This window comes from Prinia subflava, chromosome 5, assembly GCF_021018805.1.
Source record: "Prinia subflava isolate CZ2003 ecotype Zambia chromosome 5, Cam_Psub_1.2, whole genome shotgun sequence".
In the NCBI taxonomy this organism is placed as follows: Eukaryota; Metazoa; Chordata; class Aves; order Passeriformes; family Cisticolidae; genus Prinia; species Prinia subflava.
In genome coordinates this window covers 57,943,017-57,970,714 of record NC_086251.1, presented here as the reverse complement: position 1 = coordinate 57,970,714, position 27,698 = coordinate 57,943,017, and the positions used below count along the sequence as shown (strand labels likewise).

The window sequence follows — 27,698 nt, the reverse complement described above, 5'->3', positions numbered from 1 at the left end:
TACTAATTTTTACATTCCATTTCTCTTTTTTTTTGACCCAATCCAGCAGTCCTTTAATGTGAACAAGCAGTGCTTAGTTCCATGTGAACTGCCTTGTTCCTGAAAGGGCTGCTTGGTGTGTGTGGGTGCAGAGAGCACGTGAAAAGGGAACTGTCAAACTGCACTTCCCAGGCTGAGTTTGTTCATCTGCTCCTCCCAGCCCCTTCCTGTCACACACATCTTTCTCTGGAGGGATCTTCCCAGTGTCCATTTCTCACCTCTGTGAAGAGGAGCATCTTGAAGGGTCCCACATGGTGCCCTCAAAGAAGGGAGAGAGCCCTTGAGGACTTGCAGGCCTGGAGGCACATCAGGACAGAGGGAGGCTGCTGGCAGAAATGCGGAGTTCCACGGCTCTGCTGGCTCTTCATGCCATCCTTCCCTGGAGCAGCTGGAGTTGGTTGGATTCCCTGCTATTGTTTAATAGTTCTGTGCTTCTAGGAAGTGACAGTGGGAATCACACAGCCCTCCCTCTCCCCTGCCAGGGAAGTTTTGTGGGCTCCCTCACTGCTTTCTGAAGCAGGGGAGGAAGGAGGACAGCAATTTCTCCTTCTAGAATTGTCCTTTCCATGGATGTCACTGAAAAGGAGGACGGTCCACAGCCGTGTACCCAAGAGAAAATCTTCAGGACTCCTAAAGCATTTGTAATAAAGTTAGAGAAGGGCTGATTTTTAGCAAGGCTGGTGGAAAAATGGAGACAAACACAATGAAGTATTGCACAAGAGCAGCTCTCAGCCCGTTGCCAACACTGACAAATCCCAGGGCTGAGGTGTAGCAGGAAGCATGCGGAGTTCTCCAGCGTGCTTCCCAGGGCTGGGGCTGCCATCAGCTCAAGGGCACTGCTGCCTGGGATACTGCCGAGCCCAGAGGGCCTGGTGGCTGTGGTGCACACAAACATCAGCCCAGACTGCTGAGAACAGGAGTTTAATCGTTTAAAATGTATTAGCAGTGGGATTAAGTGCTGTGGTACAACCTGTGGTACCACCCTGCAGCTTTGGTGGTCTCAGTGAGGATTTTTGCAGTATGTTTTCTTCTAAAATTTCTTCAGATAAACTGCCTTGGCTTGTACCCAGGTTACCATTGCAGTCATTCTTTGGAACTAAACTTTCCAGAAAGCTATCTTAATTTTACAAAAAATTATTTATTTTCTCATACAAATATGGTTTAATTCAGTGTAATTTCTATAACTGGTGCTTTTTGTTTTTTATTCCCATATTCTGGAGATAAGATGTCCTCCAAGGTACACACTTTTCTTCTTTGTAAGAATCAGCAATGAGGAAAAAGCTCGTTCTGTATCCCTGGAACGATTTTTATCCTCAGCACTGCCTGAATGCTGCAGGCAGTGACTGGAAGCGACAGGATTCGTTCCAATGGCTGATGCTGCTCTGTAGATTTGATGCCCTGTTAATACAGTCAGGGTGACAGACAAAGACCCCGCTGTGAGTGTAAGACACCCTAAATATGTATTTCCAATCGCGTGGTTCGTCTTTTTCAAGCTTCCCGGAATCAGCCGAGAGGCGTAGGCGCTGTGCAAAGCAGATATTTTAAAAAAGCAGCACCACCCTCTGCTGGCCTGGGCCGCCTTCCCGGGAGAGCTGCCGGCAGCCCGGCGCCTCGGGAACCTCCGGCTGCTGCTGGATTCCACAGCTCCTCCCCTTTGTTTTTCTGAGGTAAACAGAAATATTTAACTTACCTCTCCCTCATGTAAATATATATATACACATAGATGTGTGTGCTTTCTGTGAGTGCCTGCTTAGAGGTGCTGTGCAGAGACTAAAAAACCCGTTTTTTATCAAGCTAGTTGAGCATTTTTTAATTGCAAATTATTTTCTTAGTTTTTCTTTTTTTTTTCCTCTCCCCCCCACCCCAAGTTCATCCATTCTGCAGTTTAGTTCTAAATGTGTTCACAAAATTTGTTTCAAACTTAAATAAAGTAACTGGTTTTTTCAGACTGAGAGGGCAGATGGAAATAACCTCGATAATCAGCGAGAACAATATTCCAGAAACTTTAAAAATTAATTAATTGTACAAGTCGTGGAGGAATAAAATAAAATACAGCTTGTTATGTGCTGAGACAGTCATCCTTAATACCTTAAGAAATTACTGAGCTTCCTTTAAGTATGGGAAATCGAATTCTGTTTTGAAACAAACTCAAATGTTTGTTTTCACAGCATGGTTTACTTTTGACCTGAAAGCCCAATTATCCTGACAGATTCAATGTGAGGATTTCCAGTGCAGAGCTGCCTTAATTAAGGGCAGGTTTGTCAGCTCCTGTACTAATTTAACAATTGATGACCCATGTTCCTGTGTTTTCCTGTTGCAGGGAATGGTTCTTGGAAGTTTTGATATTGTAAAGAATATTAAGCTTGCTTTAAATAATACAAAGATACCCGAAAACAACAATAATCCCAACCTCTGGAGCTATACTACAGAATGGAATATATTATGAGCTATGTAGGGAACTTTTCTATTCTTTTAGCATAAATGTACATATATAATTAAACTAATGAAGTTTTATCAAAATAAATCTTCCTGTGTGTTCTGTGTAGAATGAGAATTGTTTGTTTGTTTTTTAAGCTTGCCATAGGTAAATTGCAGACTAATTCAGGTAAAAGCCAAAGATAGAAGGAAATGGAAGCAGGGGAGCAGAAATTCATCAGGATGAGTCTTCATGGTAGGGAGACAAGCAAAGAAACTGATAACCTGTTTCAGTTTTCTTGGAATTTCTCCATATGGACAAGGATTACATCTTCTGTCACACACTCCATTCTATGGCTACATTTAAAACCAGATAAATTATCCCAACATTCTTTTTTTATGCTTCCACTAAGAGGAAATATTAAAACCAGTACCTGCCCTCTCTTCTCCTGTGGGAAGCTTTGGAGGGGAGCTTGTTTCCATCTTTGCACTGTGCTTAAAAATGCAAGACATCTTTATAGGGCTCTAATACGATCATCTACAGTGGCAGATGAAGAAAAGCTAATCAGAAGAGTCAGTCCTTCAATGAAATGATTTGAAGGGATTTATCACCATAAATTCAGTGTTTACCTCTAAGTTTATGTACATTCTCTAACATCCTTGCTGTGGACTACAGCACTTTTTGGGTAGGATAATAAGAAAAAGTTACACATTTTTTCTGCTAACCTAACAGCCACCCATATATTTTAAATTTGGGCTACCTCAGAAGAGGTATTTTGAGGACTATTTTAAAAACAACCTTTTCTCTAGCAACTGGTTTTTTTTCAGGTAGGGGCACACATGCTCAGTGTTAAGCAGTATTGGTAGCACAGCACAGACATTCTGAATAATGTATATGTGCTGTGTGTATTTATAGAGAGTTACAGCTCATGCTGGCCCTGCAGGCTGTAGTAATGCAAGTGTAAAGCAATTACTCTATTTTTTATTTTAATAACCTTTTTGCTTTTTCTGTCAAAGAGCTAATACCAAGCTTTCAGATTATGGCAAAAGGATAGGTATTTTAAGAGCAATATTTCTTACTGCTTTCAACACAGTGTAGCTTTACAGAATAATAAACTAATAATATAATTATGATTTCTGGTGTGTCAAGGCCTGTTGAGAAGTTCAGAACTGTTCTCCATCAAACAGCTCTTGATGCATACTGAAAAGTACCTAAAACTAACACAATACATGCAAATTCAGAACCTGAAAATGAGGAGGTGGCCACGTGAAGGTAGTTGTGGTTCAGCCCTTGTGGCATCCCCCTGTTGCTGCAGCCTCAGAGCAGGCCATTGCACACGGGCTGTTCTGCAGGAACTGTGTCCCTCAGTGCTGGAATCGGTGTCTGGTGTCAGTGTCTCAGAGTGGGGTCAATCAGAGCACAGGGTGTGCCTTTTGTTGTGTTCATTTGTGCCACGTCCTGGTCTCGTGGCTGTGAAATCTCTTCTCTCCATTGCTCATTAAGGCTGCCAAGGAGAGCTGATGTTTCATTTGTACAGCACAACCTGATGGGGGCATCAGGGAAATGAGGTGCAGATTGTTCTTCGGAGCAAAGGATACGTGACTTTTTGTCTGTCACAGTCTATGCTCTCCATTCCTCAAGTAGAAAAAGACTGTCACGTTGGTTTAGTTTTTCTTGGTTTAGTTTCATCTTTAGAAAACACAAACAAACCAACCGTGTTCTTTGCTCACTCTGTAGTGTGTTGCAGTTACACAGTGGTCCGTGTCTTCATGCCAAGTAAAGCTGCAAGGAGTTGTTTCTCCTGAGGAGAATCAAAACCGTGTTTGCCAATTAACTAAAAGCAGAATTTGACTTTTTAAACTATATTAACTATTGGAATCCTGCTCAGATTCATGCACAAGATTCAGGTCTTGTTTAAGCATCAGGATATAAATAAAATTGTTTAATATTCATTATTAATCTTTTAGAACAAACAAGAGAATATAAAAAATCCTGCTCTGTGAGATTGTTTCCCATATGCCCAGAGAAAGGAAGAAAGATGTGTACAAATGTTCAGCATGCAGAATTTTCTTGGTGCAGGACTGGCTCCCTCCTTAGGGGTGGAATTCAGTGAAATAGGACTCCTCTCAAAAACACTGAGTGAGCAACAAAGGATAAGTGATCAAGTGATTAGCCAGAGGCTAATAGGAATGCAAGGGCAGAGGGACAGATTGCATATTGGAGGAAATCTGATCTGGAAATTAATTTGAAGGTTTCTGCACTGGAGACTGCAAAAGAACTAGTTTGGAAATCTTTCTGAAGGACATAAATAAATGAAAAATTTGACTTGCTTATGTATAAAGTATTTATCATACAGGAGAGTAGGCTAATGGATAAATAAATTTGAATTGCAATTTAGAGGAATTTTCCTTTCCCTCCTCCCCAACTTAGTTTTTTCTTTTTTAATTAGAATGAAATATGCAGCTGCCTGCGACTTAACATGAAAAATTTGATTAATTTACTTACAAATTCTAGTGACTTAGAAATATGCATGCTGTAATTCTCTCTGGTTGAACCTACATTCTGTTGTAGGAGAGTAAATCACGACAGCAGATGAATACTTCAGTGCACACAATCAACAGCTACATGTCACTAAATATACATAAATATTGAGAAAACTCAGAGCTTTTGATTATGAAGAAGTGAATGCTATTATTTAGTGACTTACCAAATGGTTTTAATTTAACCTTGCGGTAGGTAGATGTCACTTTGTATTAATAGAATTCTCTTTCTTTATGGGGACCACCTTACCCTTTCTTCAAAATTTAACAGTGACTGCTCTAGTTCAGCAGTGTCTGAGTCCACACAACTTTTCTTTTAAGCTTCAAAAAACTGTTTAAATAAAAAAACCCACACCAACTTATTCAAATATCAGCTTATTCAAGTTTGCTGGCTTGCCTTTTCAAAATGTATGTTTTAATTTTAAAGCATGAATAAAAGGTAAAATTCTAAAGAATTATTAAATACAGAACAGTAAAATTTGAGTACAACCGATGAGGATTTTGTCAGGGATTGAATGTAACTAAGCTTTTACTGACACATTCCTAAAATTACTTGCTGCTGCAAGAATGGAAATTAGTTTCACATAGGCTTTGATGCTTGTTGAAGCTCTTTGTAAAACTTGATTTTTTGAGTAATTCTCTATTGGTTATATAAAAAAAACAACATGAACAATATGTGAAGGTGTCAGACTAGTATAAATTGTTATTTACAAACCTTCTCATTCATTCCTTTGATCACAGTATTTAGTGAAGGAGAAAAGTGATGCTGTGAAGGAGCTGAATAGAATTAAAAACACTTCCTTTCAAGTCAATACTCCTGTAAGAGAAGCTAAAAATGTTTTTTCTACTTCACAGTTCCTGTAGAGTTCTGCACTTGATATTATTGTTGGGATCTTGTAGGTGATGGATTTATCATGAGAAGCAGGCATCTGTCACTGATAATCCTCTTAGCTCTGAGGACCAATCCTTGCAGTATATAAAAAAACCCTTTCAAGTCCTATACTTGTGTTTGAATTTCTGTCTTATATTTATTTAGTGCAACAGCAATTGAACAACTATGAAAACTGAGTCTTTAAAAAACCCTTTTGTATTGAGAGAAACAAATATTATTTACTCTCATCATGAATACTGTCTCATAAAGAGGGAGGAGGAGTGGTGCAGCCTTGTAGTCTGTCTCTAGCCTGTAGGTCTGTGTTCCCAGGTAGAAGGGCAGGCCTATATATTATATTATTTTACCTTTTTGTCCTTTGGGTTATGTTTTCCTTGTTTCAAGACACACATTGTAAGAGTCTCTTCGGAGGCATTAGCTGACATCAGTGCAATACTTGCAGCTATTTTTAAAGGAAGTATATGAGAAAATAAATTCTGGTTCTGGTGCCGCGGTGTCTCACACGGAGCTGAGATGTTCCAGGCGTAACCCCGCCGGTCCAGCCGTGCTGGCTGAGATGCTGCTGCTCCTCTGCTAAATCTGTCCTGCCTCTCTTTGCAGCCATGTCATCTTATCTGTTAATTGTGAAGTCTGAACTTCCCGGGGCTGTTGCGGGGCTTTTGAGCGGAGCTGAGAGCGGGTAAGGAAAAGTGCTTTGTGCATTCTGTGTTTGTCCTGAAGAATAAAGGGGTTCAGCACTGCTGAAAGAGATGGGGACTGACAGTTCTCTGGTCTCACGTGTGAAAATACAGTCACTTACATGAGTTGTTGGAATATGAAATGTATTTGGCAAGTGCAAGTCTTTTGCAGCACATACACACAGAGCGTGATTCTTTCCTCATGGTGATTTCCCTTCCTACAACCTTAAAGTCAGTGGCAAAACTCCATCTACAGAATCTCCTTTCTGTAATATTTTAAAAGGGGAAGTAGGAGGGTACTGGGAGGGAGAGGAGAAGAAACATTTCCACTGCTGTCATGTTATCACTTCTTCACATAATTCAAAATCACAGTACAAAAAATGGCAGGCATTTATAATGAAATATTTTGTTGTCTTGCTCTAGTAATTGGACTTGTCTTGGGAAAAATGCCAGGTTTCCAGAGTTGGTTTATAATTCCTAAACTTGGCTCCCAGTAAAGAAGTTATTTCTCGCAGTTGGCTTGTAAAGCTGTTTGTAAGGGGTGTGGCCCTCACATTTCCATCAGAACTGTCCCAAGAAATCTAAAGCAAACACTGCAGCTTCAGCACTGAAATACCTTGTTTGAGTTGTTCCAGTGCTGCTGTCATTTGTAACAGTGTATCTTGGAGTGCATTAGGGCTGTTTTTCTAACTGCTATTTTCAGATGTTTTGAGCTCAAAACTTGCTCTGGATTGAAATGTGGTGAAATTGTCTCAAAGCTGTGTGATGCTTGTATTATTCCTGGATGTTGTGGGTGAATTTTAAGTGGAAAATCAGTTTGTTGAAAGATACTTCAGTTGATTTTCTATTTTATCACTTACAACTTCTGGATTTTATAAAGAATTTGAAAAATTAACTCTGGCTGTAATCTTGCTTTCTGTCTTTCTGCCCTCCGGACCCTCACAGTTTTAGTAAGGTTTTTTGTCAGTTTTCTCTTTCTTCCTAAACTTACATTTTATGTTATTTTTAGCCTGCTAATGTATCTCTTCCAGCTGTGGTAATAATCAGCTTTTCATTAGGGTTCTGTAACCTTCTCCTTTAAGCTCATACTTCAGCCTCACTCTCCATACCCGGTGCTGTTGAGCTGCTGCTGTATCTGCTATGTGTATTCCCATCTGTCCAGCCCCAGATTTACTATCTATCATCTCTTACTACTGGCTTTAGTTTTATGTCAGCTCTCTATATGCAAAGTGACTTTTCTTTCAGCAAAGGTACACTTTGAAACAAACAGCTGAAGAAAACTCCTTGTAGGTAGAACCTGGAGGTACCCTGTGCTGCTCAAAGGGTTGTTCTGTCTGAAAAAGGGACTTGAGAACTCCTTCCTGAAGGTGCCTGTGGGATAATGCTCCCAACAGCTTTGTGTGCCCAGGTCCCAGCTCAGATCTCCTGGATGTGAGCACTCAGACCCAGGTTACAGTATTGAACTGTTTATTACAAATCACCTGAGCTGTTGTAATCCTCAGTGAAATGTCAGCTCTGCCAGCACCCACGCTTCTTCCTTAGCTGAAATTACAGTTGGGGACAGGAATGAAGTTCTGCTTTGCATTTAGAAAGAGCTGAGATTATCCATAGGAATCCTACCCACAGCTCCAGTGCTGAGGTGATTGGCAGCCTGGTCTCGTCCAGCTTCTGCCTGTGTAAATCAGAGTTCTTGCATCAATCAATGTTTATTTAACACAATTTCCCTCCTCTAGTATTTGTCCAAGCAAATTGTTCAAGTGCAGTGGTCAAGAAGTATTCCAGGAACATGGACACGCTCACATCTATATTTAATTTCTTTTGCCATATTAATGATCATGATAGATCATAATCTTTTGTTTCTGTGTATTTTTTTTGCAGATGTTAAGTGTATATTTTTACTAGCAGACATTTTGAATTGTAGGAAATTGTTCAACAAAAATAGATAATCAAACACCAAGCCTAAGAAGCAACTTATTTATGCAAAGGGCATAAATATTGAATAGTTTGAGTCCACTTCTTTACCTGGACCACTTGTTTCCAGATGGGATTGCACAACTGTTCTTTTGCTGTTAAGTCATCGTAGCACCTGATGTGCTTTCATTTGGTGCAGAGTTTATCTTAGCCGTAGTTAGAATGTATCAAAAATGTCAGTTAAACTATCTGTGAAAGTATTTTAAATGCATAAACCCTCCCGAGCTGTACATTTGGGAAAACCATTTAAAGAATGTTCTGTGCATTAAATTATTTTTATAGATAGGGGTTAGCAGGTGTGCGTGTGTTTGAAAGGCTCAGAGCCAATCTAACACATCCTCATGTCTTTTTAAAAACCAAAATCATACAATGAACACTTATTAATATTGAGTGGAGCTGTTTCTGTCTGCATAACAAGAATTCCACATAGTTTTGATGACATGAACATAGTTTCAAATGAGGATTGTATTAAAAAGTTGTAATTTGTGAGCCCTCTGTTCACGTTTAATGACCCTGTCAGAGGATGTGATTGATGCAATTAAGTTGTCTTGCTTGTGTGTTGTATAATTGATATGAACTGAGAGTAAGATCCTAATTTAGAACATATGAATATCTTGTTCTGTTAAATTCAGGAATGAAATTAAAGCAATTTATAAATGTCTGCTTTTAGTTAAAATATGGGGGAGGGAGGAGAAACATCTGCATGCCACAGCTTTTTCAGCAGAGTCAAGGATTTATATTCTGTATTTCATATTTTGAATGCTTTATCATATAGGATTAAGTTTACAGATCAGATTGATTTTAAAGGCACTGTCAAAACATTTATTCTGCCTTCAGAAAATAAGTGTATTTTTACAACAGTACTTTGAGGAGAAAATGGACACATTTTCCAATAACCAGTCCACTGTGCAGTTGTTTTGAGGTCTTTTTAAGTATAAGAATTGGTATTCCAAAATGAAGCAGTGTACAAAATTACTTTTTCTCCTTCATTTCCTCATTGCTGTTTTCCTCTCTCTTCCCCCCTCACCCACAAACATTTCTTCATTTACCATAAAGTAACCAAAATAATTTTCTGTTCTGCTGAGCTTGTGAACCTCGGTGGCAGCTGTGGGTTTGCTGCATGTTTAGAATCAGGAGATTTAAGCAGAGGTCCCACATCTACACATAGTGCATGATCCTTATGTTCTCTGCCATGATGCTGTTCCTCCTGCTCTGAACGTCCACCAGAACAGAACAGAAAGAATGAATTAAAAAAATACATGAATGCTAAGTAATAGCCACATGAAGAATAAATGCTACAGCAAGAAGCTGATCTTGGCAAAGCTGCTTCTTCACTGTAGCAGTAGCAGACATAGCTAATAATACACTTTGGGAAGAATGATGAATTTTGACTTGTTTTTAATATAGACATTGTCACCTAATGGTTGCTTTGGGTTTGGTGCAGTGAAGATGCCCTCAACCTTGAAATTTCTCTGTTCACTTACATTACATCTCTATTTCAAAGAAGTGACACGAGTGGCTGTCCATGATGTACAGAGTAGTTAACATACCTGTATGATAATTCTTCTTTAACACAGGTGTTATGGTACTTCCTCATGATAACTTGAGGTGCTGCCTGTTTATTAGGTGCTAACCATATCCTGGACTAAATAAACTGGAAGGTCAAAAGTCAAGGTGTTTATAGGTGGTAAAGTTGGAGGCTGATGTGCAAGATGTTTATCAGTACAGGATATGGTTATTGCCACGTCGGGGCAGCCACCCTCAAGATGTTTCTGTTACTTAACAACTTTGCCATCTGTGCTTTCCTCACTTCAGAGATGGGATTTTGATGCTTCAAATAGATTTTAAGTATGTCAGGACTTCATGTGCCTCTACAATGCTTTCTTAATACGTGTGGGTTTATGTATAAACCTTTTACCAGATTTCATCAGCATAATTTTTATCCCTTCTGTCCTTTACGTCTTTCATGGATGTCTGCAGGGAAGGGAAGCTCAGCAGTGAGTGGGAATTGATGTTGCTGTTTCTTCAGGTGTGTAAATATGCAGCTCATTGTAATCCAGTTTTAGATACACACTGTGCTGTGTAAGTACTTCCCTCGGACCATTGCTGTGAATCAAGGCAGGGATTTGCATATTGTGCTGATGAGAAATGTTAATTGGCACACATCAGACCCTGATCCATTGCTGTGGAACGTTGCTTGCAATGCTGGTTTCTCATGGAGTGGTGCTTTCCTCTGTCATTATCTGGGAGCTCTGTTTTATATCAATGTAGAAACTAAGAGTACAAATTCTTGTAAATAGCATGTAAGACAGGAAATATTTTTTTCCTTGTCCTAGTGGTTGCTTTGGCTAAGATCGCAGTTCTAAATTAAACATATTTTTAGGACTCCTGAGCTTTGTATCAATCCTAAATCAATTTTCCAACAGGTCTTGGTACCTCGATGGGAAACTGCTGCTGCTTCTTACTTCAGTCTGCATTGTTTTTCCTCTTGCCCTTCTTCCTAAAATTGGTGAGTAATTAAAGGAGAGAAGCGAATATTATTCTACTTTAGTAGCAATTACAATTGAAGACTTTAAAACCTTAATGGGTTATTTATTTATTTAAACTGGCAGGGGGCTGCTGGTGGTGGTGATTACTTAAGTTGTAGTGTGTTCTGCCTTCCAGCCCTGCCTAGTTAACCTATTACTTGGGTTGCAGTAGTATTTTGTCTGCAATACTAAAATAAAATCTTTACAGCAGAACATTAAAGAGCTGCATTTACTTACAGCATGCCATTAGTGGTAAGCCAGTTCTAATTCTGCCCTACAAAACTACATAAATGATCTGTGACAGGCAGTTGGAATGTTGTTATTCTGAGTCCTAAGCCCCAGATACCAAGCACTGTAATAGAAAACATGCCTAAAATGTAAAGCTTTAGCTGTACATTAGGATCACTTTCCTTATAAATTCTCTTTTATTTTTACTGTTATTTTACAGGCTTTCTTGGCTACACAAGTAGTTTATCATTTTTCTTTACTGTGTACTTTACTCTTGTGGTAAGTTAAAAATCTCTGTGCAGCTTACATTTTTTTTTCCTTATTGTTTGAATGTTTTCATAAGCCTGTTTTGAAATTAATTGTCTTCCCCTCCCCCTTAATTTTTTATGTAAAATTTAGAATTTTCTTCAAGTTCAGTATGTGCTTACTTGGACAGATTACATTTGTTTTGCTGAGGCTGGGAAATGTGTAAGAACTTCCAAGCATGTGAAAAGAGTTAAAATAATTATATTTTGGGCTGGTAAATATAACAATTCTTTTTTTTTTTCTTTTTTTTTTCTGCTGATGGTGCAGCAGAGGGAGTTGGCACATATATTTTTGTTTCCCTACTAGCAGAGGAATGAAATTGTTTTCTTAACTTCTAACTGTTACTTACTGCAACTAGTGCAGCAGAAAATTTAATATACTCCAAAAGAAATTAAATTTACATGTATAATGGAGTGACAGAGTTCAGAAAAAGGCAAAGAAAACTAGAACTTCATTAAGGCAGTTTACAAGATTCATTAATACGTCAATGACCTTACTCTCCTTTCCAGCTGAAAGGAAAAGTTCTCTTCTCTGAGCCATATGGGGGTTTTTGACCCTGATGTTCACCCTCTCAACACCCCTGTGAGGTAGATGTTTCCAAATATCAAAAGTGAGACCTGCTAGGCAGATCTAAGAGAGAAAATGTCCCTTTAAGTTGCACTTTTTCTCCTTTTACAGAGAAAAGTGTGTTAATGCACATGTGTAATATGTGGTACAACTGAACAGCTCTCACTCTTATCATCTGTTTGAATCTTATTTGGGAGCCTGGCAAAAATGTTATCCCTCTGTCCTGTCATTCTGGCTTGCATTGACTTGCATTTAATACCTGTTTTGCAAAGGGATAAACAGAGTTGAAGGCAAGTTGAACAAACATGCCATCCAGGAGACCATGGCAATCCATTAGGAACTAAACCATGTGATAAAACCAAACTTCAAAGCTGTCAAAACATCTCCCTAGGGTATCCCTGGAGAGCTGCAGTGTTTGTAGGACCTTGGGAAGTATTCTTCTTAAGCTGAACATTGAGAAGCAGCCACAGGCTCTCCAGAGTTAATGGAAATTCATTTGTAATATTTATAAATTACCTTAACTTTTGACCTCTCTCCTAAAATTTATCTTTATAAGAAAAAAAAATTGGAAAAAAACGTAAGAAAAAGCACTAACTATAATGCTGACCTAGGCCTTTGGCTGAAGCAAGTTGCAAGGGTTTTAAAACCAGTTCAGCTCCTGGATTTCAAAGGGAGTGTGTATGGATCTCTGAGGAAAGCTGTTGTAATGGTGGATGCATTTGCAAACAACTTCAGTCCCTGAAAAAGCCAATGTGTAAGCAAGAGTTGTGTGCAGCCATGCCAAGCTGGGATGAGTTAAACTAGATTTTAGTTTGTGATTCTCTATCAAAAAAGTGGGTAGAAAGTGTTAATGAAGGAGCACAGACTGCTGGATTTTTTATGAAATGGTTACGTTTGTGTGCTTACTCTTTCTTGTTCAATGGCAAAGCAGCAGCCACAGTAAATCTAACTGAGGTCAAAAATTTTAAAAGCCCTTACAGTTATTTCCAGAAAACCAATACTCTTGACAGAATATTCCCTGTGACTTGTTCAGGCCCTGAAAGTCAAAGGCACTAAATGTGGTTTAGTTTTCATATCTAATTGCTTTGAAGTGGGTGATATGTGCTGTTGAAATGGTGTTTTAGTTTGCACACTGTTAATTTCTGTGTGGCAGATACGTTTTAATTTGTTCCAGAAGAGAACTGTGTTAGTCATATGGAAGTGATATAATTATATTTTGCATATACAGTAATTCTGTGCCTTTTCAAGTGCACACCATCTGTTCAGCTTTTTTCCAGCAAGCCACAGTTTTACTGCAGCCTGCAGAAAAGAGGTGTCTGGTCAGGGAGTGCACTGAGCAAAGGGCTGGAGACTTCTTTGTTCTGGGTCTCAAATGTCCTTTCTGCGCCTCAGTATCTTTTCCTTTAAAGCCAAAAAACTAGCTCTAGGCTTTACTTGCAAAAATATTGCAAACACTGAGATGGGCTGATCTAGGAGAAAGGCAAATATGTGTAACTATTAATTCAAAGCCAGATTCTGTGAGGTCCTGAGCACTTTCGTTGCTCAGTTGTTTAATACTTCACTGACTTGAATACCTAGGGAAAAGAAATTGTGATTGTTAAACTTTTTTGTGATTGCCTCCCCTCTTGCAATATTGGTGAAGCGTAAAGACAGACGTGTATTTTTTTGTGTAACTGTGGAGACAGCATTATTGGTAGCTTGTTCAGCAAAGGTGTTAATGATTGCTGATGGTGTTTGTCTAAACCTCTTGTTTATGTTCCCAGAACAAAACATGTTGCAGGTTGGGAACCTGCCATATGCAGTGAATGATGTTATGCACAGACAGCCCCTTTGCTGAGTGCTGTCAGCACTGCTGGAATAAAGGGATTCCTGTTTTCCCTCTGCAGGATACAAAAAATCATTGAGAATTTTAGAATACTTGAAGCCTCTAACTTCATTCTTTAGCAATGTTTTTGGTGTGGGCTTGAAATACCCTTTTTCCACCAGAATCTCTCTTGATTTTTAAGGTTTTTTCACTTAAAACCAAACATTTGTTATATTCAAAAGAATGTTTATATGCAATAGGCTTGAAGTTCTAGAGGAAGGTTGTGGTGCCTGCATGACTGCTCAGCTAACTGGGCTGTGCTGGCAGCTTAAAAATTCTTTCTTCTTGCGGAAACTCATTAGCCTACAATTGGAAATCCAAACACATTTGAGTAATTAAGCAGCTGGACAACTATAAATACAGGTTTTTTTAAATGCACCTAGTACATTTTATTTTGTCTTCTTTGATTTCCACTTCAGTCTGTTCTTAGTCTGTATAACATTTGTTTTAGAAAAATGTTCTCCAGTTTGGAGAACATTTTCGGTTTGGCTTGCCTGGTCCTCCCTCTGCAATGTTTATATATATCTGTGCTCTTTAGCTTGCAGGAAATCTTCCCCTCACCACTGCCAGGCACATTTGACTTTCCCCAAACTGTGCCCTTCAGTTCCATGCCCCTTTCCAGTGCCTATTCCAGCTTTAGACTGGAGTGGGGGAGTTCCCACAAAGCTGACTCCTTTGGAGCCTTCAAAGCCTTCCCCTGTCTGGGTGCCTTTAAATAAAACCCAGACCCAAATTATATTTTAGTGTTTGGTGTTTGCAGGCTGCTGCTGAGCAGGCTCCCACCCTGTTCCATACCTTGAGTGAGTTATTTAAAACGTGTCACTGCCACAATGTGCTCACCCTGCTGTGTACCCACAGCTTTCCTTCCCCACATTTTGGCCAGAGGTAACATTTGTTTGCCTCTCCTGGCACTGGTGACAAGAGGGAGCATCTAATCCTCTGGGAAACACCACTTGGCAGCACGCAAAGCACAGTTCTGTGAGCCAGGAGAAGAGCTCCCTCGCATGTTATTCTTCTCGTGAATCTGAGTCTTTAATTAAGTTTTTAATTATTTGCTTTAGGCTTAAAAAGAATTATAACCTCTAAAGCCAGGCAACTACAATAGGAAATTAATTAGGGTGAGGAGAGCAATGCAACTATTATTTTAAACCGGGCTCCTGAAAAAGGAGGTAACATTTCTTATTTTAATTTCCCTTTGATTTTCAGCCCTGTTACTTGGCAGTCCCTAAACCAGCAGGGTGTAGCTGAAGGCCCAATGACATTCTGGGACAATAATTGCATTTATTGTTTTTCCTTTGCTTTCTAGTCCAAACCATATGTTTGTGCCTTTTAAGATTAGCCCTAGGCTCTGCTCTATCTCTGTTGAGGGTTTGTGCGCTCCGGGCGCGAGGCTGGGATCGCTAACACGGCGGCGATTCCGGCGGGAGGCCCTTGGAGCCCAGGGAGGGTGCTGGGGAGTGCTGGTTGTATTTCAGCTCGTGTCAGAGCCCATGGCAGTGCCCCACCTCCAGATCCGTGGCCATAAGGCTGCCAGCTGTGCAGGGTGAGCAGCTGCATGCAATGGCACTGACAGGCTTTTCTGTCTGCCAGGCAGGCCTGGTGATTTACTGGGGGTGCAGCTCCCTGCTGTGTGTTCCAACGGGCTGGTACTTCAGCTGTGTGTATCTAAATTGAAAACTGATTTTTAGGATATCATTCATACATGAAATATGCTGTTTCTTCAGGTTATGATTAAAAAATGGTCCATCCCTTGTCCTCTGCCTCTGAGTAGTGCCACAGAAGCTTTACAGGTAAAGTGCATGCTGGTTTGAAGTTCTAATTTTACTAGTAAACTGTATTGCTTTTTTTACATTAACACTTTCAGAATGGCTTGCAATTTAAATTCCTTCTTTTATTAATCATCACAGAATCTGAAAAGTTTCATGTCTGTGGTTTGGGCTTATTCTTTCATTATGCTTTTTTTTTTTTCATTTACATTTTACAGGTTTCAAATTCTACTGGGGATTGTAAAGCCAAGCTCTTTCATCTTTCAAAAGAGGTAATCTCTATTAACAATTACACAAACTTTAAGGGGGGTAGTGGTTTTTAAAAAATTGGAGTTTAATTCTTACCTAGGGTAAGTTGTCCTCGTGTAAAACTCATTATGGGCTGCTGAAATATTTTCTGTACCTGCTGCCAAGTGTTATCCAATCTCACCTTTTTTTTTTTTTTGTATGAAGGCTGACTGTCCAAGTTAACGTTTATGAAAATATTTTGGAAATATGACTAAGGAAAAAAGTATAGCAAATCAAGCAGTGGTCAACCTCATCATGCAGTCAGATCAAGCCAACTTAGCATGCTCTCAGCTGGAAGTTGGTGCTGCTTGGCTGTGCAGTCTTAGTTCCTGGCAGGGTAGAGCAGGTTTCCTTTCACTGCCTGGACCTAACCTTAGTTTTTCCTTACCTGAGGCTGATTCTTCAGGCCTGATACAAACTTTTGCATCTCACTGAGTGCCAGCTCTGGTATTTGTTAATTAACCTGGCATTTAAATCATGTAACCACCCATCAGGGCCTGCAGAAGAGGAAGTGTCATGTAGAACCCTGGTGTCTGTGGGGTGAAGAGGAAGGGAAAAAGGTAAATCTGAGGTAGTCCTGTAGTGGGATTTAGGAGGGATGTGGCTGCATTTCTTTGAAAAAACAAAAGTCCACCCTACCCTCCCAAAAGAAAGGGAAGGGAAAGAAAAGGCTTGGGCAATGCAAACATCAGACAAAAGTTACCTGTAGATCAAAGAAGAAATGATGCTTTGAACAGAAACATCTACAGTGAGATTCTGGCCTTTTGTGCTTTGAAGAATCTTGGGACTCAACTCTACTTCTTTTTTTAAATTAGCTTTATCAATAGAAAGTGGCACATCTTTAGCAGTATGAGCCTGATTATTTCAGCACATAAGTCTTTGTTATAGTTCAGCTTATTCTACTTGGCAATTGGAGGAGGCTGTACTAGATGATTCATCTCTTTTATTACAAATTTTTGGAATAATACACCACTAATTGTGTCGTTGCATCTTTAATTACATAACTGTCTAAAAACTGGATGCCAAAGCATGTTATATTTCCTGTTAATAGTTTCATTTATATTTTATGTTTTATCCAAATTTTTCTGAAAGAGTAATAAAATGGTGAGGTCAGGGTGAAGGAATCAGTAATTTGACAGGTAGCCATGGATATCAGAATTTGGAAAACTTCTTAGAGAATTTCACAAATGATAAACTGGCTCTGGGACACATCCTGCTCTTTCTACATAAATACTTGGCTTCAGTATAGTCAAAAAAGAATCTTGCAGTTTTTGGCTTGCAGGCAGCAAGACTCTCCTGATGATGAAACTGAGCTATGTCCACTTGAACTTAGATGACTTGAAAAGGTTGAATTTTTGTGGACTGATTTAGAGACACCACTTCTGTCGTGTGGAGATTTATCTCAAAGCATCCCTCTGGAAATATTTCTGCTGACTGCCAACACTTGAACTGAATTCTGAGTTCATAAGGAAATTTTTCCAACCAGCAGTAACAGCAAACAACTTAAAAGATGTTTTCTTTCTGTTTCAGAGTGCCTATGCTATACCAACTATGGCCTTCTCTTTCCTGTGCCATACCTCAGTCTTGCCAATCTATTGTGAGCTCCAAAGGTAGTGTATGAATCCATGCAATATTAAAATATAACTATAACCTTTTATGTAATACTTTCCCTAAATAAATCCCAAATAATTTTTATTTTTAAGTCAGTGCCATCAAACACTGCAGAATAAAGAGCTTTCATGGTTTTAGGAAATTTACAGTTTTAGTCTGTACTGGCTTTTTATTTCTTAGAAGAGAGAAATGTAGCAAATACTGTTCCATCATCAATGTCAGGATATTGTCCTGCCCTGGACAATCAGGAGAAAAAAAAAGGTCATTTCTTAAGGTATGTTAATAGTGAATTTTTATGGCTGTGACTGAATCTGCTTTTGGCCATTCCTGATCCAGTGAGGGTTTCTGACATAGATTCTGTTTCTGGCTCTGAATAGGTATCATCCTGTGTAAATGACAATTTTCATTTAAAAGAGACACTGGGATGTCTAAATTCCATACAAGATGGGGACAGTGTTAATTATCTGCTTGAAAAGTGCCCTTTTAATTACCAGATTAAAAATACTTTTAAAGCCCCTAAATATCAGTGACAGCACAGACCTCAGCAAATACTCAGTGGCCTTAAATTGGGCCAGTACTTCCTTATGAAAGGCAAGGTACTTTATAGACTGTACTGTGTTTAATCATCCTCAGTACAGATAAAACAACACTGATTTCCTTTTCTTTTTCCATTTTAGTCCATCCAAAAGGAGAATGCAGAACGTAACTGTCACAGGAATTGGTCTGAGCTTCCTAATTTACTTTATGTCTGCTCTCTTTGGGTACCTGACATTTTATGGTAAGTGTATTCTTCAGGTATTCCTTAGAACAAAGGTTAATGATAAATGTCTTCTGCCTGAATGCTTCAGGCATTAGTACACTTGAACCTTCAGATTTTAAAAATACAAAAGGATGGGCTTTGAGCTGGATTTTCCAGCACGTGCTTCTGGTCTTGCATGCAGTTCCTGAGCCACAAATGTGTCTGTTTGATACATGAACTGAACCAAGAAGTACACATTTCTTAGAAATGTTGTTGACATTTGATGAAGTAACTGTACCTTTTGATTACCGATCAGAAGAATGATTGGTATCATACTTGCCCTGCCAAATTCTGCAGTCATTTTCACTTGCTGTAGAATTAAGGTGACTGTGCTGTAGTACCAATTTAATTACTCTACATTTGGACTTCTGAATACTTCTGGGTACTGTTTTTTAGTAGAGTTTAAACATAGATGCCTTCTTCTGTCTGAAATTCTTGTGCAGAGAAGTGCACAGAAAGATTTCAGACCCCTTATCTACCCAGTGGACTTTTTTTAAAGGTCCATCACAGCCTTGGCAGAAATAGGTGAGTTTCTATTTCATACAGCAGTGATAACACAACTAGTTTATTGAATTTCCTCTACTTGCTGATTCTGTTGTAGTTTCATACCAGTCCTGTTGCATAAATGCATCACAGTCATGCATGAGGATCCTCCTGATGTCTTCTGAAAACTCTAATTTTGAGGTGATCACATGCTAATCTTCATTGGTTGGAACGAGTAAAAATTCTTACAGGAGACTGTAAGGCAGTAAGATGAAAGTTCTGATTAGGATTTCCTCTCCTTTCAAGTGTTTTATAATTCTTGATCATGGAGATGAGATAGTGCCTGACAAAGCACCAAGAACATTGGCTTTCAGCATCTAATAATTCCAGATTTTTAGGAACTTTTGTACCTTTTACCCCCAAGTGTAAGCATGTCTGAAAATATTCCCTAGATATTCAGAAACCTTAGAAAAATTATATGGGGAGTCTTGAAGGCCCTGACACCTATTGGCCACTATTCCTGACTGTCTCCATGAAGTTTGTTGGAGAGTATAAATTTAAGTACAACTCAGAGAGGTTCAGTAGGCAGTGCAGGTTAATCATCTGTCCAGATGAAATCTTAGTAAGAAGGGGGAAAAAAAAAAAAAAAAAGAAATAGTCCTGGAAGCTATCCCAGTTCCTGTTACCTTTACTGCTGTGATTTCTTTGGGACCAGACCCTGTCTTGACCGTAGCCTTTCAGTCTGTTTTCAATGGGAATGCTTCTGGTTTTCTGCAGGCTTGATTTCTTTTAGTAACTCTAAGACTCAGGAGCCTCAAATGCTGGAATCAAGAGATGTAAGAGAGTTGTGTTGTTTGTTTGGTTTGGTTTTTTTCCCTTGCAAGCTTCTTCTCCTTTTCACTTTTTGGTTGTCTAGTTTAATTAACTTACTTCTTTAAACAGAGAAAGTTTGTTCCCTGTTTCTAAAACACTAGTCTGAGAAAATGTAAAACATTTTATTTTAATTTGGAAACAAAAGAAGAGTTCCCTCTTTGAAATGAGGCATGTTTCATCTCTCTGTGGTTCACATGGTTTCTTCTGTTTTTTGTGAATTTGAAACTTCACAGGGTGACCAGACTTTGAAAATTTCAGTCTGTGCTGAAGTCCAAAAAAGCAGAGTTAAGATTAAAAAAAAAAAAAACAAACAAAAAACAAACACAACAGAGCATACCACTTTCAGTGCTCTGACTTTTGCTGTTAAATTTCCTCTTTTTAATTTTTTTATGCTGTCTCCTTCCCATTTATGTCTTTTTTTAGGCATCTTTGGCTTCAGCAGAGGCTCTGCCTGGCCTTGCCTCCTGAAGTTTTTAATTTCCCTGAAGATTTTGCATCCTAGTGTATCAGTAATTCCAGAGTGTATCTGCATCCCCCAAGCAGATGGATCCACTTGACTGTCACCTTAATATGCCTCGCTAATTACCTTAGCTCTCTGGTTATTAACAAAGCAATTAACTTGTCTTGTTTTCAGACAAAGTGGACTCTGAACTGCTGCAAGGTTACTCCAGGTACCTGCCCCACGATACGGTGATCATGACTGTGAGAGCAGCCATTCTGTTTGCTGTGCTCCTGACAGTCCCTCTGATCCATTTCCCAGTGAGTATTCCTGAGAGCCCTGGAGCTGGCAGTCAGCACTGGGCACTAATGTTTTGCAGACTGCAATTCTTGAGTCACATCAAGTCTTGTGTATCTTATTCACTTGTCAAGTGATTGATCAAAGACCACATATTTGCATGTGTTCCATGAAAGCTCAAAAATAACAACTAACCACTAAGCTAATTTGTGCTCTTGAGACAGATTTCAGATTAAAACTAGCCCACAGCATTGTTTTTAATTTAGAGAATTCAGAACTTCTTAAGTTTATTTAGTTTGATTTTTTTTTCTCTTAAATTGAGTTTTGCTGACTTGGTTTTTCCTTTCTACATGCACGCACCCACACACAAACACACTTATACTTGAAACTCAATTTAATTGTAAATTAAAAACACATATAGACCTATTTCACCAAAAACCCCCATAGTTTAGCTTATCAGTACTGTGGTAGAATTGAAAATTCATTCATTTAGGACCAAAAACAATTGTGCAGGCAAAACTCTGTGTGTGGAAACACTATAGATTATGTGTCAGTTGGCAACATTCTGACATTTGCTACCAGGCATTTTCAAAGAGACAAAGCATTATCCCCCAGACCTTCTTTTGTCCCTCCAAAAAAAGGGAGGGGCCAGTCATTTCTTAAGACTAATGACCATGTGATAGATCTTGCTTTAATACAGTAATAAATTACATTCTACACTACAGAGAGGCAAAGCATTAAATTATTACTACGCTTCTGGCATTTTGATTTTTAAAATCTTCTTTCACATCTGGAATGATGTAATTCTTAAGGTTATGAAAATGAGATAAGATGAAAAAATATGTGTGTGTATGTATGTATTTACCCACACAGTGTTTGTCTCTGTATTGTGTAGGCAAGGAAAGCTGTGTTGATGGTGTTTTTCTCTCATCTTCCTGCGTCGTGGATTTGCCATATCCTTGTCACCTTAACACTGAATGCAGTTGTTGTTCTGTTTGCAATGTACGTGCCAGACATTAAAAATGTATTTGGAGTAGTTGGTAAGTTCTTGTGGTAATTGGTTTTCTTGATTTTTATTTTAATTCAAGAAATTCAGTATATGATTCTGCAATGTACTTCGGTCTTCTCTAAACAAAATATTACTTTTTTTTTTTTTAAAGGTTCAACCACATCGACATGTTTGCTTTTTGTATATCCTGGGCTATTTTACCTTAAACTTAACAGAGAGGACTTTATATCACCACAGAAACTTGGGGTATGTTTTCTGGTTTTTCATCTGCACTAGTAATATTTAAACAGGCTCATTTTAAATGCATTTTAATACACAGTGGAGCACACAATCCGAGGGGCAAAGCTCTTGTTTTCATTGCAGCTCACAAAATCTCTGAGCATTTTCTTTCACCCTTCTTGGTAACTCTGGTCTTTCTGAAACTCCTTCTTCACTAGAGGTGTTTGGCAAGCAGTGTGTCCACATAACTGGACCATTGATCTGAGTATGTGCTTTTCCCTATAATATTCACATGTTGATTTTTAATCCAGTTTCTGCTCAGTTTTTACCTGTTACTCTGTTGTCTGGGCAGTTAGGACAAAGCTAAACTGCATTTAAGTGAAATAGTTTTCCTGCTTGTTTTCTACAAAAGATTTCACAAAAACATCTTTATTTTTTTGGTTCTCTTCCTTTTTGCTCTTTTTTTCCTCCTCTTTCTGGTTTCTCTTTTGTTGTAGTGGGTTAAGTTCTGGGTTGGAACTTGTGCAGGAGCCTGCTTTTTGCACTGTAACTGAGCAACTTCATGGCAGTGGCCAAAATGCTGACAAACTGTTTGTACATAGTCTTTCTGCCATTCTTATGATTCATGGGGCTGCTCTTGTATTGACAAAACAGGGAATCTGAAGGAAAATTTAATAATGATGCCCTCTGACCATCTAAAGTCATGACTAGTTCCAGCTGTTATACATAAGCAAGCTGCAGTCTCTTGAACTGTAGTTTTAGTATCATCTGGCTATTCAAAAATGTAAAAAATCCATTGGAATTTTAATTGTATTTTGAGCAAAATATGAATCAGTTCCTTGATTTGTTTAGAGTTGTGAAGGGCAAATTATTTTTTGTGCATCTGGATAGTGTGAGCTGGGAAACCAGACTGCTCCAGGAGTTCCTAGTGAAACTATCCCAGGCTTGCTTTAGTTTTGCACTAAGCAGATACTTTGTGTTTGAAGACTGAGTAATTGGAAACATTGCAGATTTTAAAAGACATTACTTGTACCTGCTCTTGTGGGTTTTCATAAGCCTTGGACATGTAAAACGCTTCTTTCAGCAAAACATTAATTTTTGCTTTTCTTTCTTCACAGGCATGTGCCTTGGTTATTTTTGGCATTTGTGTTGGCCTTCTCAGTTTGGTTCTAATAATTTTCAATTGGGTTGATCAATAACAGCCTATTGACAGTGTCTGAACTGAGTTTTAGGAGGACAGCAAGAACCAGAGAGGTGCCAACACTGCTGCAGTGAGTACTGGACATCCTAAAGGAGCACTGACCAAAGCTGCCAATGGAAGAAGTAATGCTTTTTTCAGCTCCATTACTGCTGGTTCTTCTCTAATCTTGAGTCAGTCTCTTCAGTTACTGCACAATTCATCTTTGCCATTCTAAAATGTGAGTTTTTGCTGATGTAATAATGACAGGTAAAAAGGTTTTGAGAATTTCTGCAATGCCAAAATGGTTTAGGGCACATGGTGAACAAAACAGAAACTTGAAATAACTTGTCCTTTCAAGACAACAAGGTGAATAGACATTACATCAGTCTTTTTGTGCATAATGTGATATATGCACATAGGATAATGCACATCCTTGAAAGACTTCTATTGCTTGACTAATTTCCAAAATTTCAGCCAGTTCACATTAAGAACTTACTGATTCCAAGTGTTTCCCTTAATTTATCCTAGGATGGATCCATAGACCAACTGTCTTAGCTCAGTTAAATGGGCATGTCATGAGAATATTTTTAATTGTTTTTTAAAATACAGTTTTTCTATGTCAGCACACTTGAGTCATCCTGATGTAATTTTTAAATTAGCGGGCTTTGTTTATCAAGCATAATAGCTTTTAGTACCATTTCGTTGTGGTGTTTTCATTTTGCAGTTAATAATGGGCATTTTTCAATTAATACCTGCTTTTGAGTAGTACTCCCAAGTACCTCAGTATTCCTCCAAGTGAAAGACTTTTCTCTTTTTTTCTCTTTTTCTCTCTTATTCCTATTTTTACAAATGTTTCAGATTTGAACTAAAGTGTTTCTATATTTTATGTTCTTTTGTGTGTCAGAGAAGACTTGGGCTTAAAAGATGGAAAATCTGCCTCTGTTGAAAGCAAAGGGAAATTTTACTTTTTTGGAACCCTAATTTTACCTCAGATGTCTGTGAACTTCCACATGGTCTTTTATCATTCCTTATTTTTTAGCCCCCCGAATGTGAATGCAATTTTCAACACCAGCTGGGCTTTGTTGGAAATGCTTTTGGGTTTCCACAAGAAAAAGTTCCTCATTTTAGTAAATCGAAAGCAGAGGCTGAGACCATGGTGAGGTTTTAGCATTTGCTTCTATCAGGTGAGATCTGGTGGGCCTAAAGTGGCCTTATCTCTTCAGGGATTTTAAGTCCTAAGGAAGCAAAGGCTGATGGAATGTGCTTGATCCTCTCCTGTCTAATGGGGAGGAAGAGCAAATAGCAGAGTTGGAATCACCTTCTCTGTTCCTGAGCTGACAGATTAGGATTTCTCATGCCAGCAGATCACTTGGCTCTCTCAGGGTCCAGAAGTTACTTTTCATTTTTGATGGATGGCCTGAAGGCACCCAGGGAATGCAGGTTAGTACTGCTTCAGAAATCCTTTTTGCTTGGAAGTGTCCTTCTACTGAGGAGTTTAATTTTGAAATAGACACATGTGGTGAGGCCGAGGAAGTAACTCAGAAATTTTGGTAGGATCCCAAAGAAAAAGATCCCTGGAAAAGACTGCAGTTATTTTTATAGCAAAGTTTCTAGCAGAGGTTTCTTGACTCCAGGTGAGCCATGTAAAAGTTTGGCAGTACCAGCAGCAGCACATCCACTCTTGGCCAGGACTTCCCAGCTCCTCCTGAGGCACTGGCAGTGGCTCCTGTCAGCATGTTTACCCAGCAGAAATCCAAGGTGACCACAAGATGTGACATTATCTGCCTAAAAAGTGACCTTGTCTTTAGTTTTCCAATTTAAACTCCTGCAAACCAGGTGTAGCTGCCTTCCTGCCTGTGGCTGCCCTCTGATAGCTGAGTCTCACGGGCTTTGTTACTCTGCAGGGATTCAGATACTCATTGAATCTCTGGCACTGCTATGGAAAGCTAAATATATACCTTGTGAAAGTGTACCTTGAGTCAGCACTGACAGCTGCACATCAGGAAGTGATTTTCTGTCTGACTGAACCAAAAGTTCTTTGGAAAACAGAAGACCTTACACTGATGAGAATTAACTCAGGGATTTTTGTCTGACTCTAGAATTTAGGGAGTGTATTTATTAGAAGTTTTATGGAAATTGTTTCTCATTTATTACCTGCTCCTGCAGCATGCTGTTGAGTAGTACTGGTAGGTCCATTACTGCAGTCACTTTTATTTTGAACTCTAACCAATAATGCTTAAGTCTGAATACTTGGATTATCTGTGAGGGGACAGAAAGTTGGCAAAGCTTTGCTAAGATTTTGCTCTTCCCTCCCCTCCCTGAAAAAGCTGAGTTTACTGTGCACTGCAATGCTCTGTAGCCCTTGGGCAGTTTGGTTTGTGTGCATCATCTTGAAAATGTGACCGAGAAAATACCTGAAATACAGTGTTAATTTTACAGTGGATTCCTGTAGTGCTGCAGAAATCACTACAGTCTTGCTTTTAATCCTTGGATATTATCCTAACTAGCCTGGCTGTTGACTGACTATCCTGATAGGTAGGCTTTGGAATGATGAATTCCAGTGTATGAAGTTAATACTTGATGAGGATGAATGGAAGCAATTCACAGCTCTGCTGAGCTCTATTATTAGATTTTGGCTGTGGTGCAGAAAGGAGAGGGGTTTACAGAATGCCTGTTACCTTTCTTCTGAAAAAGAACTAGAAATGCTGCTACCTCTGATTTTCTGTAGTTCACAACTTAAAATATAGAGGGAGGGAGAGAGGGGCAGAAAAATAATTTCTGTTCCCACATTTAGGAGGTATGAGTGTTGTCCATAATGAAAAACAGAGTAATTTATCCTTCTCATCTCCCATGGCTGTGCTGTGCATTGTGTATCAAGGGTTTTTCTACAATTGTGCACTTCCATGAAGTTTTTGAGCAGAAGAGGCTTCCAGTCTGGAACTCTCAGTTCATTTACATGCTGACAAATATTTTCTTCATTATTCTTGCATACAGATATTTTTTCTTCCAAAGTCCAAATTTATGAATTTCAGTGAGTCTACTTTATTGCCTGTCATCAGCATTTTCCAACCTTCTCCACTGAAGACTTGACAGAAATGGATGAAGGGACCCACAGCATTTCTGAACTCACTTGGAGAGGTTCTCTTTCCCCAGCTGAGCAGGAAGAACAATGTGAGAGATGAAAATGAATTGGTTGCCTTTGATTTATTTTCTCTTTTTCTCCTATTTCCATTCCTTTTCCATTTGGAGGCTGCTCAAGTTTCAGCTGGACTGTGGTAAGCTAGGTGTGAAGAGTGGTTTTTGTAACCAAGAAGGAGACTGCCAAACAACAGTGCTCAAAACTAGGATTATTGTAGAACTCTTCTCCTAGTTAGATTGAATTTATAACTTTACCTGAAATCATTGTTTTCCAGTTGATTTTGATGTTGAAGCTATCATTGTAGCTGCTCTCCATACAAAGAAACCTTTGGACATGTTTACTCTTACTGCCAGTGGGAGAGGATTTTCAGTATTATAAAAATGCTGTGTAATTTCTGCAGTTTGTGGTGGTGGTCTTGGTATTTTTGTGCTTCAGTAGTGTTCATCCAGCCATGCTTCATGTGGAAATGGAATTCCTAAAAGAAATTAATAATGATCTGGATGTAAAAATTGCCCAGCTCATGTCAAACCTGTGTGTTGTACAACAGATTTTCTGTTTTGAGTTCTTCTTGCCTCAGGGTCACTGTGGAACAGCCAGGGCATGTTCCAAAAAATGACCAGCAGATAATAAAGAACAGTTTACACAGTTGTGTGTGATCCCCACTCTGTTGTGAAGGTGATATTTTGCAGCACATCCTGACATGTTCCCAACTGCCCCTCCCAGGCCAGTCTCTCCCAGTGATGGATTTTGCTCTTTGGACTGTACTTTCCAAAACACCAGGATGCGAAAAATGAGAAATGCAGTTATTGTCCTCCCAGGTGTTGGTTCATGGACAGCAAATCTGCCTCTTCTGCACTGATCTGGTCCCCTCTGTGAACAGGAGCCAGCAGAATTGATCTCAGAGGCTGTGGCTGCACAGCTCCCTGCCAGCACTGCCTCTGGGATGTGGGGAAAGGCTGAGCAGCTGGCCTGGCAGGGCATAATGGGGGAAAAACTGCTCATGGAGACCCTTTGGGAAAGGCCTTCTTGTTCAGCAAGGTGACGGTCAGTCACGGGAAACAACCATGTCCTTAGGGGCAGCAGAGGAGCGATGGCTGGCCAGGAGGGGCTCTGAGGCCTGGATGTGCTTTTTGGCTCACAGTGCTCACCAATAGCTGTGTCCTGTGAGTGCAGCTCCAAGCACTTTGCAAGGTCCAAGGGAGTCCTGAGTATAAGCAAACATGGAAAAACCCCTCATTATTGTGCTGCAGGCTTGATGCCAGAGCTGTAGGAACACTCACACACGGATGGATATGAATATCAGCAACTCTACTTAAACGGTGTTAGCCCCAAGTGGAACTGGCACCAAGGAACACAAATCCCAGCATTTTCAGTGCAGTGCAGAATTCTGGCCTGTGCTGCAGTGGCTGTTTTGTTGCTGAGTGTGTCTTGTCCGTGCTCAGCCTTTCTCCTGCCCCTAGCATCCTCTCAGACGTCAGGTTTGCGCCGCAGCCGCACGACGCCAGGCAGCTCCCGGCACCTGGTTTGAATTTAGAGCTCTTTGCACATGATGTCACCTTCATTGTCAGCC

The 27,698-nt window shown here is 39.4% G+C and overlaps 1 protein-coding gene across 2 annotated transcripts in view; it reads left to right on the top strand.

The window, feature by feature from the left end:
- The window catches only part of SLC38A6 (solute carrier family 38 member 6), a 37,600-nt gene extending 10,825 nt beyond the window's left edge, over positions 1-26,775 (top strand). Inside the window, exons 6-17 of one of the 2 annotated variants that reach the window (XR_010080643.1) lie at positions 6,485-6,563; positions 10,959-11,041; positions 11,509-11,567; positions 15,750-15,815; positions 16,010-16,063; positions 17,610-17,689; positions 18,368-18,468; positions 20,480-20,604; positions 21,477-21,621; positions 21,742-21,836; positions 22,928-23,227; positions 25,984-26,775. Coding sequence is in view for 1 of the 2 variants with exons in the window: in XM_063399566.1 (XP_063255636.1) it covers positions 6,485-6,563; positions 10,959-11,041; positions 11,509-11,567; positions 15,750-15,815; positions 16,010-16,063; positions 17,610-17,689; positions 18,368-18,468; positions 20,480-20,604; positions 21,477-21,621; positions 21,742-21,836; positions 22,928-23,008 (968 nt within the window). In the remaining variant the exon portion in view is untranslated. Of the gene's footprint in view, positions 1-6,484; positions 6,564-10,958; positions 11,042-11,508; positions 11,568-15,749; positions 15,816-16,009; positions 16,064-17,609; positions 17,690-18,367; positions 18,469-20,479; positions 20,605-21,476; positions 21,622-21,741; positions 21,837-22,927 lie in introns of both variants that reach the window. The other variant, XM_063399566.1, reaches the window with a different exon arrangement.
- Positions 26,776-27,698: the final 923 nt, after the last annotated feature.